General features: G+C 32.6%; 2 protein-coding genes across 2 annotated transcripts; one reads left to right on the top strand and one right to left on the bottom strand.

The window, feature by feature from the left end:
- Positions 1–8,627: 8,627 nt before the first annotated feature.
- On the top strand, positions 8,628–14,491 carry LOC105970910 (110 kDa U5 small nuclear ribonucleoprotein component CLO). The gene is made up of 11 exons (XM_012995727.2): positions 8,628–8,825; positions 9,482–10,237; positions 10,686–10,754; positions 10,884–12,077; positions 12,182–12,280; positions 12,371–12,529; positions 12,689–12,774; positions 12,854–13,052; positions 13,343–13,453; positions 13,578–13,784; positions 14,049–14,491. The coding sequence occupies exons 2-11, from the start codon at positions 9,494–9,496 to the stop codon at positions 14,145–14,147; spliced, it is 2,967 nt and encodes a 988-aa protein (XP_012851181.2). The 5' UTR covers positions 8,628–8,825; positions 9,482–9,493; the 3' UTR covers positions 14,148–14,491.
- Positions 14,492–14,509: 18 nt separating this feature from the next.
- Positions 14,510–19,508, bottom strand: LOC105970911 (beta-amyrin 28-monooxygenase). Its single transcript, XM_088824125.1, has 3 exons — positions 18,501–19,508; positions 15,226–15,410; positions 14,510–14,939 (listed from the first exon to the last, which is right to left on the bottom strand). Exons 1-3 carry the CDS (start codon positions 19,495–19,497, stop codon positions 14,634–14,636), a joined length of 1,488 nt encoding a protein of 495 aa, XP_088680251.1. The 5' UTR covers positions 19,498–19,508; the 3' UTR covers positions 14,510–14,633.
- Positions 19,509–20,526: the final 1,018 nt, after the last annotated feature.

The following is a 20,526-nucleotide window of genomic DNA, read 5'->3' as shown; positions in this document are numbered from 1 at the left end:
CACTTCTACTCTTAATTTTTCATATTGCGACGTATAATAGTCCATGTCACCTCTACTCCTAACTGTCCAAATTGCAATGTATAATAGTCCATGCTACTTCTAATACAAATACTAATATTAATACTAATAGTAATACTAACATTATTATTAATACTATACTAATACTAATATTAATACAAAAATCAATACTAATATTAATATCAATATTAAACCAATATCCGTATCAATACCAATACCAATATCAATACCAATATCAATACCAATACCAATATCAATAGCAATACCAATATCAATACTAATACTTATACTAATACTAATACCAACATAAATACCAATACATATACCAATACCAATACAAATATCAATACCAACACCAATATCAATACCAATATGATCAATACCAATACCAATACCAATACCAATACCAATACCAATACCAATACCAATACTCATACTAATACTAATGCTAAAACTAATACTCATACTAATACTAATAATAATATTCTTACCCATACTAATACTCATACACGTACACATACTAATACTCATACTAATACCAACACTAATACTAATACTAATACTAATACTAATACTAATACTAATACTAATACTAATACTAATACTAATACTAATACTAATACTAATACTAATACTAATACTAATACTAATACTAATACTAATACTAATGCTAATACTAATAGTAATACTAATGCTAATACTAATACTAATACTAATACTAATACTAATGCTAATACTAATGCTAATACTAATGCTAATGCTAATACTAATGCTAATACTAATACTAATACTAATACTAATACTAATACTAATACTAATATTAATACTAATACTAATACTAATACTAATACTAATACTAATACTAATACTAATACTAATACTAATACTAATACTATTACTATTACTATTACTATTACGATTACTAATACTAATACTATTAGTATTGCAATACTATTACAATTACTATTACTATTGCTAATACTAATACTAATACTAATACTAATACTAATACTAATACTAATACTAATACTAATACTAATAATAATACTAATACTAATACTAATACTAATACTAATTCTAATACTAATACTAATACTAATATTAATACTCATACTAATAATAATACTAATACTAATACTAATACTAATACTAATACTAATACTAATACTAATACTAATACTAATACTAATACTAATACTAATACTAATACTAAGACTAATATACTAAGACTAATAATAATACTAATACTAATACTAATACTAATACGAATACTAATACTTATAAGACTAATACTAATACTAAGACTAATACTAATACTAATACTAATACTAATACTAATACTAATATTAATACTAATACTAATACTAATACTAATACTAATACTAATAATAATACTAATATCAATACCAATACCAATACCAATATCAATACCAATACCAATACCAATACCAATAGTAATAGTATTAGTAATAGTAAGAGCATAGGAGATTCTAAATCTATAATAGCTAATGAATAGCGTTATACCATCTCAGATTTTACTATTCTACTACAACCATAGCATTTAATAGTTAGCATTTATTGTATGATATTAATTTTCAACTATTTTATGAATTGATATATGTAAATTGTATTTATTATATATATTATATCTATAATATAACTATTTAAAATAAATGTTTATTAGTTTATTAATAATAACATATACTTTTTTGAACAAAATTAATATTAATATATTTAAAACATTGAAAAAACTAACTAAACCTAGTATGCAAAATTAGATTTATGGTATATGGCTTTTATAAATAAACAAATTAAACCCTAAGTGGAAAGAAATCTCTAGAACCAAAAGAAAAAAAATCAAATACACAAAAACTCATGTACAATAACTGGTATATATAGATATTAGAGGATTGATTTTAGTTGTCGAGCAATAATTTATCTCCTCCGTTGGAACATGTTTTTTTCTTTGCAAATGCTATATGGCTGTATTTTAGCTGAAAGGGGAATGTGTATGTAACCCATCATAATGCTAATCCTTATGTTAATCCTAATTATAATTCAGAATACTAATCATAATCATATTCCAATCATAATGCTAATGGTAATCATAATATTAATACTAATAATAATCTTAATTCTAATCAGAGTACTAATACTAATGTTGATACTAATATTAATCATAATCACAATTCTAATCATAATTTTGATACTAATCCTAGTATTAACTATAATCTTAATACAAATACTAATAGTACAACGCTAATGTTAATGCTAAAGAATCATTATTGATGCTGAAATCATGAAATATATGCAAATAAGCGTATATTTATATTGTAAGCATTTGATACGGAAATACTTGTACAATAACAGAAATATTAAAAATAATCAATTATTATATAATAGCAAAAATTCAAATTATTATGCAAAACAAAAAAGGGCAATATGATATCAAATAAATATACAGAAAATATAGACATATTTTGTAAGAACAATACATAATTAAATGGTTTGTTTCACTATAAATTGAAAATGATAGATCACAGTAGAATATAATGTTTAAAATGACAACTTGTAAAAGATATTACATCATAATTATTTGAAAAACTTACTACGCGATCCCCCGATAAAAGACATAGGCAATACGACACGTTTCACCGTTTTGGTTTGATTAGATTCTCCATTCAGTGTTGCTTCTAACAACCATTTACACAGTTCATCGTTTAAATCTTTGTGATTCGTCCGATAATATTTCAATCGAGTTGAATCAGGCATGTTGAAACCATCAATCAGTGATCGTTCTTCACTAACCGGAAGAATTTTCTCGTGAAATGTCATCTTATAAATCCGCAATGTAAAACTATTTTGAGTCAATATTAGAAAACAACTACGACCAAACATTAACATATACTAATGGTTTACCATTAGTAAGAACAACATTATAATAAAATGTAAATGAATATTAAAATAAGTGATAGAATAAACAAAATTAATATTAGTATAACTGAATGAAATAAAAAAAAAATTAATAAAAAAATATTTTTTTTTTAAATAAGTTAAATAACAAATAAGACAAAATGTAATAAGGACTAATTAAGAAAATATGTCCACAAATAAAAGAGATCAAAAGATTTGGCATCAAAATTGAAGATGTCAAAACTTCAATTGTGTAATCAAAAAAAAAAAAAAAAAAACTTGAATTGTGTATTCTCCCTTTATATATTATATAGATAGATTTATAGTACCTAATGTTCGTCTAAATAAAAAAGAAACATGTTCCTTCATTACAAAAAATAAAAATAAAAATTAAAAATAGAAAAGAAACATGAGAAAAAAGGGAGTAGTTAATGATATAATGTTAAAAAAAAAAAAAAAAAAAAAAAAAAAACTGATATTCATCCGAAAATAAGAAAATGATTAGAAAATGTTTGAATTGTAGTTAGATATGATTATTGAAATTACATAATCACCTTTGAGAAATTATAGTCGAAATATTATTAAAAAAATATATTGAGCAATACTCCTGGCACAAAAATTAACGTGTTCAAGGGGTCGTATTTGAAATTAAATAAATGTTATAAAATGGAAAGTGTATACAATTAATAAACAAATCAGTTGATCGATCATATTCATCACAAAAATATTGATCCAAAATTTTAAGAAATCAGCACGGTAATTGAGCCAAATTTCAACACTTCATTATTACTACCAAATGATTTATAATACAAATATATTTAAAAGAAAAATAAAAAGATAAAAAGAAAAAAAAAATAGAAGGAGAAGAAGAAGAAGAAGAAGAAGAAGAAGAAGAAGAAGAAGAAGAAGAAGAAGAAGAAGAAGAAGAAGAAGAAGAAGAAGAAGAAGAAGAAGAAGAAGAAGAAGAAGAAGAAGAAGAAGAAGAAGAAGAAGAAGAAGAAAAGCTGATTATGGTTCCGCATTTACATAAGATTAGTTTTACTGGATTATGATGTCAATTAGAACGAACAAACATTTTTCTTCAAAAATCGATTCCTACCAAATGTGATTAATTTTGAACAATTTTTAGCACAACCTAATTTAAACATTAATAGTATTAATATAATATATTTGAACAGGACTTTTTTTTATATATAATTTCTCACGTTCAAATAATTGTATTAAACTTCTAGTTTCCACATCAATGTGTTAAATTAAAATCAATTAATCTTCTCATCTCCTAAATATTTTTTAATAAAACAAATATTTACATGATATTATACGGTCCTGTATTCTTATAATATTTTTAATGCAATAAAATAAACAATGCGTTAAAAAATGTAGTACTACTGTACATTAATCTATAGAACATTGTTGGATTTAATTATAACTTGTTTGTTTGATGAAAATTAAGAATCTAACAAAATTTGATTGTGCTTAACAAATGGAACAAAGTTGCACAACACGTGAATTCGAATCAATCAGGCAACTTATATTTACAATTTGTTTATAAAACACAAATATGAATACAAAATGCACCTAACGAAAATTAATATTTCGGTCATAACAACTTGATATAAGACATAATAATTTATATTCAACTTTTTGACTGTTACAGTACTCATACAAAAAACTTATTGTTGATTACATCATACTCCATATTCTTCAGTACGTAACCATTATTGTTACATAATTTGCACAAATTGGTAAGGTTCTGCAAAAGAAAATAAGAAAAGAAAAAAAAACCAATAAAACAGTGAACAACGAAAAAATAAAATAACAATATATAATAATAATAGAGTTAATAAAAATGAGACTATAAGAAAAATAAAAATATAAGAAAAAATGAAAGTAAAAAAAGAAAAATTGGTAAGAATCACATTGGGAAAAATTAATGGAAGTTGCCAAACATAAAAAAATAAAGAAGTAAGGAGAAATAAAAGAATTTTACCGAAACAACGAATATTAAAGAATACAAATAATGCTGCGAAAAAAAAAACAAAAGAAGAATGTTAACAATAACATAAAGACATGATAATAAAAAATGAAAGAATATTAATTAAACAAATAATTTAAAAATAAAAAATTGTTGTTACATTTTATACACTTATTTATTTTATTAAGTGTAACAACGAATATCAATGAAACCAAAACATCAAGAAGAACGTAATACATTGAATTCCAATTTGTTAAAGATTATGCAAGATCCAGAGCGTGGAACGACTTTGATTGATCTCCTACATGAGACGCACATACATGGATCGAAATTAGGGTCAAAATATGCGTTGCAAAGAACACATTGTTTGGACTGAGCGCAAACAATTTTTTTGATCTTCATAAAGTACGAACGACTTTATTTAATTAACTGCATGAAAACAATTAAAAAAGTATATTAAAATTAAAACCCAAAAGAAGGAAATACAAATAGTACTAATATGTATATATAAAAATAATTATGAATACAAAACTATGCATATATACTTATAATAATTTATAATAAATGATAAAAAAAATGTAATATGAAACTGTATAATACGAACATTGTGCACTTTGTAATCGAATGGTGGTAGATAAAAATGAAATGAACATTGAGGGGTTTATATAGTATTGAAAATGAACTTAATTCTATGGAAAATTTAAAAATCCAAAAGATTTATATATTAGTAAATGAAATCAAATCAAACAAATAAAGGAAACAACCCAAGAAAATAAAATAATAACTTGTAGAAAAAAATCTTGCAATATAAAAAAATTAAATATGAAGATACGATTTTTATTTTTTACCCTTGAATTTTGAATTAAAGTGTAAATTAAATCAATCAAAGATGATAGGAAGGAATCTTGGAATATTAAAGACTCCTTTGTATAGGTGATTTGATATTTTAAATATGTAATACATGATAATTTGAAATAGTAATTGACAAATATAATGCATAATCTAGTGTACTAGTAACTCACCCGTGCGATGCACGGAGATCAATTTTAAGTACAAATTTTTAATGACTAAAACACGCCGATGAGGTAAATCGAAAACATTTATGAATGAAAAGAGGATGTTAATGCGATGCATGGGGTAATATAAAAAATAAAAATATGTTTTAGATAAAATAATCGAACGAAAACTTTGAATAATCAATAGTTGATATATAATACGATATCAACTAAAAAATTTAAAAACTATATCAATTCCATTTTATGTAAGGACCAATATAAACAAAATAAATGATAAAAGAAAATATAAAAAATGAAAATTGTTATATATAAAGTAAGATACATTATCTGATCCAAATGGTACAACTATCTCGTCCAATATACTCGGATTCTTGACAAAACTTAATTACCAAAGTAGTGTTTTACAGCACATCCATTGACATCTCCTATAACTCTCTTAAAAACAATATTAACTTTGAAAATAATATATATACATGTGGTAATTATTAAATGATTGTGTAAATGTAAAATAGGAAAGAACTTAAAAACATACCTAAATAAAAATGCCACCTAATCAATTGAAGAATCCACCTCATCAATTGAACTCCAACTAAGCAATTTTGACAAATGACATCATCATTTGCCACATGTCAATCATTGAGGGCATAGATCCTCTTTTTATATTATATATAGATAACAATTAATAATTATAAAAATTATAATAAAAAGCACCAAAAGTTAGTTTTGTTCTAAAATGGTGGCCTGGTAATCTTCAAATACCAAGGCTCAATTATCCCACGTTTTGTCTGTTTCAATCTGAGTTATTGTTTTCTTTAATTTAGGGTAAATTACAACCATCCCCTGAGGTATGGTTAAATTACAAAAAAACCCCTCCTGTTTGGTTAATTACAACCGCTCCCTCAACTATAAATCTTTTTACACGTCCACCATTGCAGTTTCAAATTAAGTGTTATTTTCGAGATTATATGTATTATTATCACTTTTGTACCAGTTTTATCCCATTAGAACTCTACATTTTGAAGCAAGATGATCATAATATGTGTTTTTTTTGCTTGTATATATCAGATTGTGGTGCATCCGAAACTGTATTTTTACACAAAACGAGTTCAAACTAGAGCACATTCCATGAAATCTAGATGATTATGTTTAATTTGACACCATAAGTGTGGAGGTGTAAGAAAAAATCATAGTTGAGAGGTAGATGTAATTATCCAAACAAGAGGGTTTTTTTGTAAATTAACCTACATCAGAGGTGATTATAATTTATCCTTTATTATTTGTTTGGACTATGAATAAAAACAGTAGTTTCTAATTCGAATTGATACAAAACTTTTATGGCCATTGTTGTTCCCCATAATTTTGTTTTCGTTGATCCTTTAACTTTTGTACCCTTGTCTAACTGACAAATTGCAACTTGACCCTAGGTGCAAATTGAGCTTTCTATTTCCAGAAAATTGACTCGTCCTAAATTCAACATCCGCCGAAGTAAGAAACTGTTGAATTCAAAAAAAGAAAAACAAAAAGAAAAAAAAAACAAATTGATGGACACTAAGCAGTAAGCTTTTCATTCGACTCCTCCATTGCTACAGCAGATCACTGTATACATTGACGACAACATTATCAGTGACTTGGAGCAGGCAAATCTTAGCAAGGTTAATAGTAAATTTTATGAGAAAGATATCAACTTTGCCCCCATATAAATATTGATGTTGTAATAATAAAAAAAGAAATTAACTAAATAAATTTCATTATACTTCATATTATTAAAAGTTTAATCATAAGTACTAAGTAGTTTATTTAAAATTTCTAATTATTTTTCAGCCCCCAAAAAAAAAATTTCTAATTTTTGTTCTGAAATAGTGTTTTCCGTTACTTGCTAACGGACATGTAACGGCGATGACCAAAAATGTTCAAAATTGAAACTTGAAGCTAAGGTGGACTTTATTCACTTTAAAACAAGGGGGATCGAAAGTGAAATCGGGCAAAACATGAAGGACCAAAAGTGTAATTATCCCCTCTAAAACATCTTATAAGCTCCTTTTAACAACTTATAAGCTTAGCCAAACACCGCACTTCAGCACTATAAGGGGAACATAGGGTCATATTGCATATTCAATCACATCATAACATCACATAACAAACTCAAATCACCAAATAAAAAAAATAAAAATTCACAAACTAACCAAACCAGAAAGAAAAAAAATATAATGGACCCAAACAATTCATCAACACAGAAACAAAAGAACTTGCAAAATTCGAAGATTAAATTTGTTTGATCGATATCTTCCCGGGGTCACCGCACATGCATGGATGATTCTTGATAGCAACTTTCTTGTATGCTTTCTTCGAATCATTCCGAGACGTCGATTTACGGTGGCGCCCTCGACGATCAATCTGTTAAAAAATATGAAAAAACTATTACAAATGTCATGTCTTAGACCATAACAAACGAACCTTTTACATTGAGAAAAGAAAATTGAAAAAAAATCAACAACACGAGAGAGATATGGAAATAAAAAAAAATAAAAAAAAAATATACATAATGCTATGGGCCAGTTGACTTGGGCCGGGCCGGGTCTAATAAGTAATAGTAAAGTAAATAACTAATAAATTAAAAGTTATACATAATGCTATGGGCCAGTTGACTTGGGCCGGGCCGACTAATAAAATAATAGTAAAGTAAATAATGAAAATAAAACAAAAATAATAAATGAAATGCAAACATAAGAAAAAAATAAGAAAAAAATAATCGAAGACGAGAAAAAAGAAGTTTCGTCTTTCAAATAGGTTTCGTTCAGTCAGTCGACACTCGCCAGCGTGCTACCCTGACTCAGTGACTCGCCCATCTCCGGCGCCGACCCTGCCGTGCTGACGCCGTCTATTTTCGCCGTTTGTTTTATACGGTAAGTGTACTGGTTTTCTTCTACTTGTTGTTCGAGTTTCAGATTTGTGCGTTTTTTTTTCTCTGTGCATTTTGATGTTCTTCTCTGCCCTTATTTTATTGAAGTTGAGTTCGTAGCCTCTGTTTCAACAATGGATTTTTTGAATAAATATATTTATCTTAGTAGAAATCATAAAATTTAGGGGCTAAGTTGAAGCATTTGAAAACTTGAGTGGAATCAGAACTAATATAAAATTGTCGGCTTCACTAGCCCTAATCCATTTCTGCCGCGCCGCGAAGAACACAGTTACACCACGGACACGGTAAATCGCTGCCACGGTGCGCGCGAGCCGCTTATATTGCCGTTCCGGCTGATAAATTGCTTCGTTTAGATGTTAGAACACGCCTGCCGCTATATGCCGGAACTTTGTCGCGGTGGACTCCGTTCCGGCCGCTATAGCGGCGTTCCGGTGAACCATGAGTAGAACCCTAATGTGTACTTCGTTTTAAAGCTAAGCCTCTGTTTCTACAGTGGGTTCTGTGAATGAATATTGTTAGGATTGGAGATTTTTGTAGACCCAATTGTATCTAGAGTTGTCTGGATTTCATTTATACTTGGTAAATTATATTTTATTGCTTGTTACGAGTTGGTTAATGCAGGAATTTGAATATTTGCAGTTTTATAGAGCTATGGATGATAGTTTGTATGACGAGTTCGGTAACTATATCGGACCTGAAATTGAGTCTGATCAAGAGAGTGACAGAGATGAGGAAGAGGAGGAACTCCCTGGTAGGACTGATGATGACGAGCCTATGTCTGAAAATGAGCACGGCCCTGGAAAATCGAACGGGTGGCTTACAACAAACGAGGATGTTGACATGGACGGTCAAATCGTCCTGGCAGAGGACAAAAAATACTACCCGACTGCCGAGGAGGTTTATGGTGAAGAAGTTGAAACCCTAGTTATGGATGAAGATGAGCAGTCACTCGAACAACCAATCATTAAGCCTGTGAGAAACCTCAAGTTTGAGGTGGGTGTAAAGGATTCATCGACCTATGTATCAACAGAATTCCTTTTGGGTCTTATGTCGAACCCTAAGTTGGTCAGGAATGTTGCTTTGGTGGGTAACTTGCAACATGGAAAGACGACATTCATGGACATGTTGGTCGAGCAGACTCATCACATTTCGACGTTTGATCAGCACAGCGAAAAGCATATGAGGTACACTGACACGAGGGTCGATGAACAGGAGAGGAAGATATCGATTAAGGCAGTTCCTATGTCACTTGTTCTCGAGGATAGCAATTCGAAGTCGTATCTTTGCAACATTATGGATACGCCTGGTCATGTTAACTTCTCTGATGAGATGACTGCTGCTCTTAGGCTTGCTGATGGTGCAGTGTTGATTGTAGATGCTGCAGAAGGAGTGATGGTAAGCTTTCTTAGATAATTGTGCAGTAGGATGTTATTTTGATTACGTGTCTCTGTCTTGAGAAAAGTTAAAGATAATGAGTTCTTTAGCATGTTGTTACCTTCTATTTCTCATTTAGTTTAGTTTGTCGATTTTGCTGCTAGTACTAGAACCTCTATCGTCCAGTCCTAGCAGTTTTTCACAATATATTGTCATTAAGTGACCTTGTGCTTTCATATTGAGTTTCATGGTGTGTGAAGTGACTTGGGGGTTTTGCTAAAATGACTTTGTGATGGCAGATCAATCCGTCTGAAGCAGATCTCGTTTTTTAAGATTTTTCTGCTGTAGTACTGCAAGTGTTTTTTTGTGACTTTCTTCTTTATAAAAGTTACGGTGAATCTCGGTAAGTAATTTTATCATTATTTGCTTGGTTCATTTTTAATGTAATTCATTTCCATCCCGTTAACAGGTAAACACAGAGCGGGCTATACGCCATGCAATCCAGGAACGCCTCCCCATAGTTGTTGTAATAAACAAGGTGATATATCGAACTGAATTTCGCTTTATAAGACAGTGTTTCTCATATGTTTTCATCACTTGAGTTTTGCTCTCGAAGAGGTTTCTTCTTTAATCTGCAATTTAATTTTAAGCTGAATTATATAATCAGGTTGACAGATTGATAACTGAGCTGAAGTTGCCCCCAAAGGACGCCTACCATAAGCTAAGGCACACAATTGAAGTCATCAACAACCACATAACAGCTGCATCTTCAACTGCTGGAAACGTTCAAGTTGTTGATCCTGCTCTTGGAAATGTTTGTTTTGCAAGTGGCAGTGCAGGATGGGCCTTCACCTTGCATTCATTCGCTAAGCTTTATGTTAAGCTCCATGGTATTCCGTTTGATGCTAGTAAGTTTGCTTCTCGCCTTTGGGGTGATTACTACTATGATCCTAACACCAGAAGTTTCAAGAAGAAACAACCTCCCAGTGGAGCAGAACGGTCCTTTGTCCAGTTTGTGCTCGAGCCTCTTTATAAAATATACAGCCAAGTAATTGGAGAACACAAGAAGAGCGTGGAGGCTACACTTGGTGAACTTGGCGTGACTTTGAGTAACGCAGCTTATCGTTTGAATGTCAGGCCTCTGTTAAGATTGGCATGCAGCTCAGTTTTCGGTAGTTCAACAGGCTTTACAGACATGCTGGTTCAACACATCCCATCTGCTAAAGATGCTGCACAGCGGAAGGTTGAGCACATTTACACTGGGCCAAAGGATTCCGCGATTTACAAGGCTATGGAGGATTGTGACGCATCAGGTCCTGTAGTGGTTAATATAACAAAACTGTATCCGAAAGCTGACTGTAGCGTATTTGATGCCTTTGGCAGAGTTTACAGTGGGGAAATAATGGCAGGACAGGCTGTACGTGTTTTAGGGGAGGGATATTCTCCGGATGACGAGGAAGACATGACAGTGAAAGAAGTGTCGAAATTATGGGTCTATCAAGCTCGTTATAGGATTCCCATTACCAAGGCCCCACCTGGTTCGTGGGTTCTCATTGAAGGTGTGGATGCCTCTATCATGAAGACTGCAACAATCTGCAACTTAGAATACGATGAGGATGTCCACATATTCAGGCCACTCCAGTTCAACACTCTTCCTGTGGTGAAAACTGCCACCGAGCCTTTGAATCCGAGCGAGCTGCCAAAAATGGTGGAGGGTCTTAGGAAGATCAGCAAGAGTTATCCATTAGCTATTACGAAGGTTGAGGAATCAGGTGAACATACTATTTTAGGTACTGGAGAATTGTACTTGGATTCGATAATGAAGGACCTCAGGGAGCTTTACTCAGAAGTGGAAGTCAAGGTGTGTCTGTCTTTTCTTTTTCCTTACTGATTTTCCTACTTTATTAGAAGTTCAACAGGTTCTTCACAATGGTATTGATATTTTTTGAATACTATGTGAAATAGGTGGCAGATCCTGTTGTCTCATTCTGTGAAACAGTCGTGGAGTCCTCTTCAATGAAATGTTTTGCTGAAACTCCAAACAAGAAAAATAAAATTACAATGGTATTCGGAATATATATATATATAATTGATATAATTTATTAGAGATCATACTATAGATGTTGTACTTAGTTATTGCTTCTCAAAATCTAGATTGCGGAGCCACTGGAGAGAGGACTTGCTGAGGATATCGAGAATGGTATTGTAAGCATTGACTGGCCAAGGAAGAAGCTTGGTGACTTTTTTCAGACAAAATATGACTGGGATCTGCTTGCTGCAAGGTCTATTTGGGCATTTGGTCCTGATAAGCAGGTGAGTTGAATGCACACATCAGATTTATTGTCAATTATCTCTGGTGGGCAGCTCTTGTTCTTAACTTTTAACTTACCTGGCCGATAATATCCTTGATTGAGTTCACTCTTTCATAAGTGTTGACCAGATGTTAAACAGTGATATTATCTATATTTTCAGGGTCCTAATATATTATTAGATGATACACTATCAAGTGAAGTTGATAAGAGCTTGCTTAACGCTTGTAAAGACTCTATTGTTCAAGGGTAAGTCAATTTTCAGATCATTCTTGTTTTCTTGGTTGTTTTCTGCTTTCACTTTTGTGACAATGCTGCACTCCGACAGGTTTCAGTGGGGGGCTCGTGAAGGCCCACTCTGTGACGAGCCAATCAGAAATGTGAAGTTCAAGATAGTTGATGCCAAAATTGCTCCTGAGCCATTGAATCGTGGTACTGGTCAGATCATTCCTACTGCTCGACGAGTGGCCTATTCAGCTTTCCTCATGGCAACACCTAGACTCATGGAGCCAGTTTACTACGTGGAGGTAATGATTTTCTCTGATCCTTTTATTCAGTCTTATAAAAAGCAATAACAAATAGACTTTCGGTTTTCTTCCTATTTGTTTTTGCTTGTGTTACAATATGCTACTCTCTCAGTTTTAAAGTGATACTTGTTCACGTGTAAATATTATTTTTGAATCGGCTGAAGATGGCAGCTTCTTGCCATCCATCAGGACTATACTCTATTTAGAATCTAAAGTGGAAAATGATAACAATTGGCTGTCCTTTCAGTAACTTATTCTGTGGTAACTAATTTAATGGATATTGTCTCCAGATACAAACTCCAATAGACTGTGTTTCTGCAATATACACGGTTCTATCACGTAGACGTGGTCACGTCACTGCAGATGTTCCTCAACCAGGGACTCCAGCTTACATCGTCAAGGTTCGTGACAAGAGTTCATCTCCTTAATGACACACTAATATATATTTTTTTTAATTATTGTAATTATATGATTCCGTGCATCTAACTAAATTCACTAAACCCCGTTTCTTTCTGCTTTCTTTAGGCATTTTTACCTGTGATAGAGTCCTTTGGTTTCGAAACGGACCTGAGGTATCACACTCAGGGGCAGGCGTTCTGCTTATCAGCATTCGATCATTGGGCTATTGTCCCTGGAGATCCTCTGGATAAAAGTATAGTTCTACGCCCATTGGAGCCAGCTCCAATCCAGCATTTGGCTCGTGAATTTATGGTCAAGACTAGGCGTCGCAAGGTATATACTAAATCACCCCTTTATCTACTCTTTTTCCTCATCTCATGCATCAATTGGTCCCTAAGAAACAGTTGACTGTCTATTCTTGTGTAGTGCAGTACCTTGTTTGAACTATTTACTTCTTTGAGGACTATTGTATAATGTAAAATCTCCAACATTTGTTTATGTTTTGGGAATGGCTTTAAAAACTTCGCAGCTTTTTTTTTTCTTCTTTTATTTTACTACATAAGTTCAGCAAGTTAACTTTGGTATTGATTTTGTCAGGGGATGTCTGAGGATGTGAGCATTAATAAGTTCTTCGACGAGGCTATGGTTGTCGAACTAGCTCAGCAGGCTGCTGACATTCATCTGCAGATGATGTGAACATGGTTTACTTTGCGTTGTAAACATACATTGGAGCAGGTCAAATTTGTAGAGATTCGGGAACTTGTGTTGTCCATGTAATATCCTGGTAGTTTTTAGACCAGTCTTGTATTTGTTTTCTTGCCTATGTTGTAGTAAGAGATTACGAATTATTGTTAGTTTTTTAGAGGCCCAAGCTTACGGTTTTGTATAACGGTGTAACGGGAGATTCTCTTGCCAGATCCTACTGTCACAAAGGATATTTTAACAAGGTAGCAAGTGAGGTTAGCCCTAAATTTTCGGGGAATCTACAACATGTGATTTTAGGATTTCGATTAATATACCCGTTTTTTTTTTCCTTCTCAGATAATTGTTATTGCAGATTTGAAGTTCGAAGTTCGAATGATTAAACCACTCGATTGATTATTGCATATATAGATTACAAGCAGTAGCATTTATTTAGCACATCTTGAAACAGGATGTATATTATAGATATACGGAATATTATCAGATATGACGATGGAGGCGAACGGGAAGTCCGTTTGCAGGCGTGGGCATTGGATCGACGACTATCTTTTCATGTGGAATAACTTTCTCCCATTTGAACTTTTTCACCAAATTATATACGAAAACAAGTATCTCCAATTTAGCATATTCCTTTCCGGGGCACATTCTCGGCCCTCCCCCAAATGGGACGTAAGTGTACGGAACAATTGAGCTGCCATTCTCATCATCAAACCTCGTCGGATCAAACTTCTCTGGTTCCGGAAAGTATTCCTCATGTTTGTGTGTTGTATTTGCATTCCAATACAACTACATCCAAATAATTAATAAAAATAAAATTATAGCCCACAATTAAATGCTACTATTTCATTCGCACATAGATTTTATAGCCGAATCTCATAAAATTCAAGAATTTAACAGATTTAATACAAGATATAATCTAAGGAACCGAACATCTTACTAGTTTAAACAAACTAGTTACTCAGAAGGTATTGTGATTCAATCTCATCTATTTATATTTAATCCAATATATATATAACCGAACGAGTCGATGGTCAATAAAATTGAATAGTACCACTCGAAGTAGAAGTTGTACCTTCCATCCTTTAGGGATGTAGAAGCCAGCATAGGTAAAGTCAGTAATAGCCTCTCTGAAATTGCCTTGAAGTGGTGGGGCCAGCCGCATAGCTTCACAGGCCACATTCCACGTGTACTTCATCTTCTGCATATCTTCCCATCTCAGCATTTCTCCTGATTTCCCATCTCCTACTCTTCTTTGCTCTTTTTTATATCCACACGTGCAATATATTTATTAATATAATAATTTTAATAAAATTAAATATTTTACCCAAACAAAAGAAAAAAGAAAAAAGAAAAAGAAAAAGAGAGGATATGAGCTCTAGTTGTCAGTATCAGGTTTATTTGATGCTCCACTCGGTGAAATACATCGGGTAATTATTAATTGTTGATCTCACTACTAGAAAAAGAGTCTTTAGTGACGGTGTAATGACGCTCTAACGTGACGCCTCTTAAAACTCGTCACAATAACCACTCTATCATGACGCAGAGATTTAAAAGGGTTCCGTTAGTTTTATGTTTATTAATTTTATTTTTTTAATTCTTAAAAAAAAATTATAAAATGACGCTTTTGTTTAGCTCGTCACAATATAATAATTCTTTTGAGACAATATTTACAAGCGTCTTTACAGGTCACTAAAATAATTCCATAAAAAAATGAATTTCCCTCAATATTCGTGGGCACACACATAAGTATCTGCTAACCCTTTTCTCTTTTCAACTTCCCTTATTCTCACTACAGACTGCTACTTTCTAACCCTTTCCTCGTCAAAGACTTCAGAACAATCGAGGAAGAACACAAATTCATGGGCGATTATCGACCGACTGCAATTGGGCATAAAGGTACCGAAAATAACATTTCACCACGGTACAGGTAAAACCCAATTGCCATTGTTCGTTTTCTTTTGTTGTCAATCTAAGGAATGTGTATTAGGGTTTTGAGTTCGTTTTAGATTAAAAAAAAATGAAACTTTATTAATTTTTGTTTTATTTGTTATTGAACGCATCAGCATGTTTAAATTAATGTTTCGACAAATTTGTGCAACTCATGAATTCTATTTATTTTCTGGTAACTGGGTGGGTACTTTACGATTTTCTCAAAGTAGAAAAATAGAGATAAAAATTGTGTACATATTCGTATAGCTATGGATAGTCTGCTAAGTGATACCTTATCTTTTTCGAAAAGTAAATTAGTGTTTTTCATGTATATTTTGGATTTATATCAAAATCTTGGACTTGGATTTTAAATATTGCACAGTTTAATACTCACTAAAAAAATTCAACATTCATAGGTGAGATATGTGTTAACAAATTATAACCATAACCTCTGATAATCAGATTCTATGTGTTAGTAAACATTCACTATGTGCTTATTTACGATTAGTTTCGAGGAGATTGTAAACTTAATCATTACCTCGTTTCTGTTTTAAACATGAGCCAGGTAGATATTCAGAGTACTTTAGAGAGGCGAAATTGGTTTGGATAAATTGTTAAAGGTTTGTTATGTATTTTGAGGGTAAGTTTTATTAGCCAGGTGTTATACAAATTTCTTCTATAATTTTCTTTCAATATTTTAAGCATTTAAATATATCTACTACTTTCTCTTGTTTGTGTTCTCTATATTGAATTACCCGTGGCTGTCAATTGCAATTAACACTTTTTTCAGGTAGAAAAAGGTTTTGGTTCCTTCATCCAAACTAGTAGTGAATGAATTAGTTAAAGGAAGTGTACTATTGTCTGCTCCACACTTTGTAAAGCCAATCAATACTGGTAACCGTCTATTAGATCTCATCCGTTTATGAAGACTTTATATCATTTTATATAATATGTTATTTTTGTTTTATGAATTTGTCTAAGTTAACAGTACAAGCTATGTGAATGGGACAAAGCACGGATGAAATATTCAGCATAGTGTACCATCTTTCCTTTGTTGCTATTCTCTTGACCACAAACGATTAAGTAACCTATTTCTACATAAAGTTTAGAGTTATTCATGTTCCCCACCATGTTTCTTTTAAATTATGTAGTTCAATTAGCCTTAGGATAATATCTCATGAGTCCTGCTATGCAGCCTTAGTCCGTACATCTTGTAAGGCGTTTAATTTTGGTGTTTTTAATCTGATGTTCTATTATGTTTATAATTATAAAGGGACAATATACATGCATTTCTTTGTTATTAACATATATTGATTTTGCAGTAATGAAAAGCACAAGGATGGTTATTTGTCTCTATTTTCTATACCATTAGTGAAGTTATTGGATTGATTATTTGTTTGGCCCTATATTCGGAAATGATCTACTATACATCGTATCAAACGTTCTATTTTTTTTCTTTATTTTTTTTACTCGACTGATATTTGATTATTTGAATAGATCCATGGATGGATAAAGAAAACAAGAGACAATTATGGTGGCAGCGTTATGGCCAAGTAATACTTTTGGATGTATTTTGAAGCTGCCTCAAGTTAAGTAGTTTGTCATCAATTTCAGTTGTTCCTTGAAGTTCTCTTTTTCAATATATGGAAAGGGAAGATTTATATTTTAGATGTTTGAATACATGTTATTAAAATATTTTTGTTATTTTGATCCTTGAAATGAATGTCTTCGATTTGAGGAATGCATTTTGGTCATGTATGCACACATTTTCTGTGTTTGTGGAAAAATCTTGCATATCTTTTGTTTGTGTTTGAATGTTTATACTTATGGTGCTTAATAATATTTTTATACGTTTAAGATGCAACCAGTGTACGAATTTTCCAAGCAGGTTCATTGTGAGATACGCAAATGTATTAAGAACCAAAAAATATAGTAAAAAGTATTGATAGCTATATTATGTGACTTACAAAGCCGTCACAATAACCGCATTGAGAAAACATAAAAATGGCGTCATTATATCCATGTTTCGAGACGCCTATAATTGTCATAAAAACAAGTGGCTATAGTTGTTAAAAATTGATAAAGTGACACCTGAAGTCGTCACCAATTATATATATTTGAGACGCCTAAAGGCGTCATTACATTGTGGTTTTTAAGACGGCCCCGGCGTCACAACAAGATATTATGACGGCCACCTATGTGACGCCTCTACCTGGCGTCACAACAGCCAGAGCGTCATAATAAGCCGCTATTGTGACAGATTTGGGCGTCACAAAAACTTGTTTTTCTAGTAGTGTCTGCACATAATCACATACACCCATGTGTATATGTGTTTAGTGAGTGGTTATTTAACCACATCGATGGTTAAAATTTACCCAGTGTAGCATCTCAATGACCTGACCGACAACAGTCTCTCACCTTCAAGGACTTTATCGTAAATATGCGGCAGCTCGGACAGATATTTGACGATGAAAGTGATGACGATACTCGCCGTGTCGTGGCCGCCGATAAGCAACCCTACAATCTTGTCGGTGATGTCCAATTCCGACATAAAATTCCCGTTATCGTCCGGCGTCGTCAGCATGTGGGCCAAAATATCGCGACGGTCAACGATGGTGGCCGTCGGCACGGATTTCCGTCGCCTGATTATTTCCAAAATCTCCCTTCTTATCGAATCGGCAGCTTTAATAGCACGATTGAAACGAGTCCCCGGAAAATCAACCGGCACCGACAAAAGCCCGGCCGCAAGTACACGGAAAGGCTTATCGAATCTCGCAATGTGCACGGGATCGTCAATGCTCAGGAACAACCTGCACGCAACCGCGAATGTGAACTTCTTCACCAGGGGCAAAACGGTCACAATATTATCCCGGCCGCCGCATTCCCAATGAGTTTCCAGGTGTTCCCTCGCGATGGAGTCCATAACCCCGACGTAGTTCCGCAACGAGTCGGGTTTGATGAATCCCGGGAGAAGCTTCCTCATCTTGATTGATTCTTCCTTGGCTGACGTAAGCAGTGACGTGGGGAATACTCTCTCCATGTTTCTTGGCCACCATGAATGGACGAGCTTGTTCTCGTTGGAGAATAGAAACTTGTTTCCGGAAGGCCCGCAAAAGACGGCTGTCTTTTCGCCGATCAGTGAGGTCTTGAAGATGTCGGCCGAGTGTTTCGCCATTCTGTCGTCGAAAAACTTCTGGGGGTTTCCATGCCGGCCCGCCGACACGAATTCCAGGGTTTCGCCGAAGAGGGGCCACCCTGTTTGGCCTGGAGGAAGTGATTTTGATCTGGAATGAGTGTTTTTATAATTTTTAGGTTTTGAGTTGTGATAATGAAGTATTGTTAGAGAGAGAGAGAGGAAAAGAGTGAGGAGGAGAAGGGATGATAGACTAAGAAGCTCCATCTCACTTTCTTGCATGCCGGCGGTTATTTCTCTCTTTATATATATATATATAATATATATATATATAGTGAAGAAGAAATTAGGGTTAGGTGTAATTACAACTAGATCTCATTTCGTTTGAAAAATTACGTATAACTCGTGAAACACCATTTTTATCCCTAACCAACTATAGAGCAAACCATATTATATATCATGCCTGATGTTAGATCAAATTACGTAAATATGATCTAGTAATTACATAGACTTCTTTTAGAGTTTAATTTTAACCGTAAATTAAACTTTGGCATAAAGGAAATAATTACCATTTAGAAGTTGCAGGTGTGTATTTGTTTATATATGAATGGTAAGGATCTACATCGTATAACATAGAATAAATCGAAGTTGTAGCATGGCAAAGAAAGATATACATACATCCGCGGTCTATTGTTATAAACAGCTCGCGCGCGGTTGTAGTGGTTGTAAACGATATGAAATGTCGGCGTACCGAAATTTCGGTTCGGTTTTACCGAATTAACATCCCTAATTTACTCCTGGATGGGTTTTTTTTTAAGATAATACAAAATTAACATCCCTAATTTACCTCATGTTTGGGCTGTAATTAACCAAACATGAGGGAGTTTTCGTAATTTGACTATAACTCAGGGAGTGGCCGTAATTTGCCCTTTAATAAACTATAACATATTAATCCTCAAAATTATTTAATAGGTTATTTTATTCTGTAACTCAATTATAAATAATACTCCCTCCGTTCCATAATATCTGTCGCTTTGAAGATTTTTTTTTTGTTCCATATTATCTGTCACTTTAAATTTCCAATACTTCATTAATTACTTAATTTTCAATTTATACCCTTATTAACTATTTCCTATACTCTTTTTCTCAACTAATTTCTCTCTCTTATTAATTATAAGAGAAGGTCATGTTAGTCTAAAGCATACATTTTCTTAAAATCAAGATAAATTTAATGAAATTCTTAATCTCTGTGCAAAGCTAAAAAAACGACAATTAAAACGGAACGGAGGGAGTATCTAAATATTTTTTCTT

Source organism: Erythranthe guttata, chromosome 10 (assembly GCF_056151865.1).
Source record: "Erythranthe guttata isolate IM_541 chromosome 10, IM_541, whole genome shotgun sequence".
NCBI lineage: Eukaryota > Viridiplantae > Streptophyta > Magnoliopsida > Lamiales > Phrymaceae > Erythranthe > Erythranthe guttata.
The sequence above is the reverse complement of the archived record's forward strand: the minus strand, read 5'-3'. Positions and strand labels throughout refer to the sequence as shown.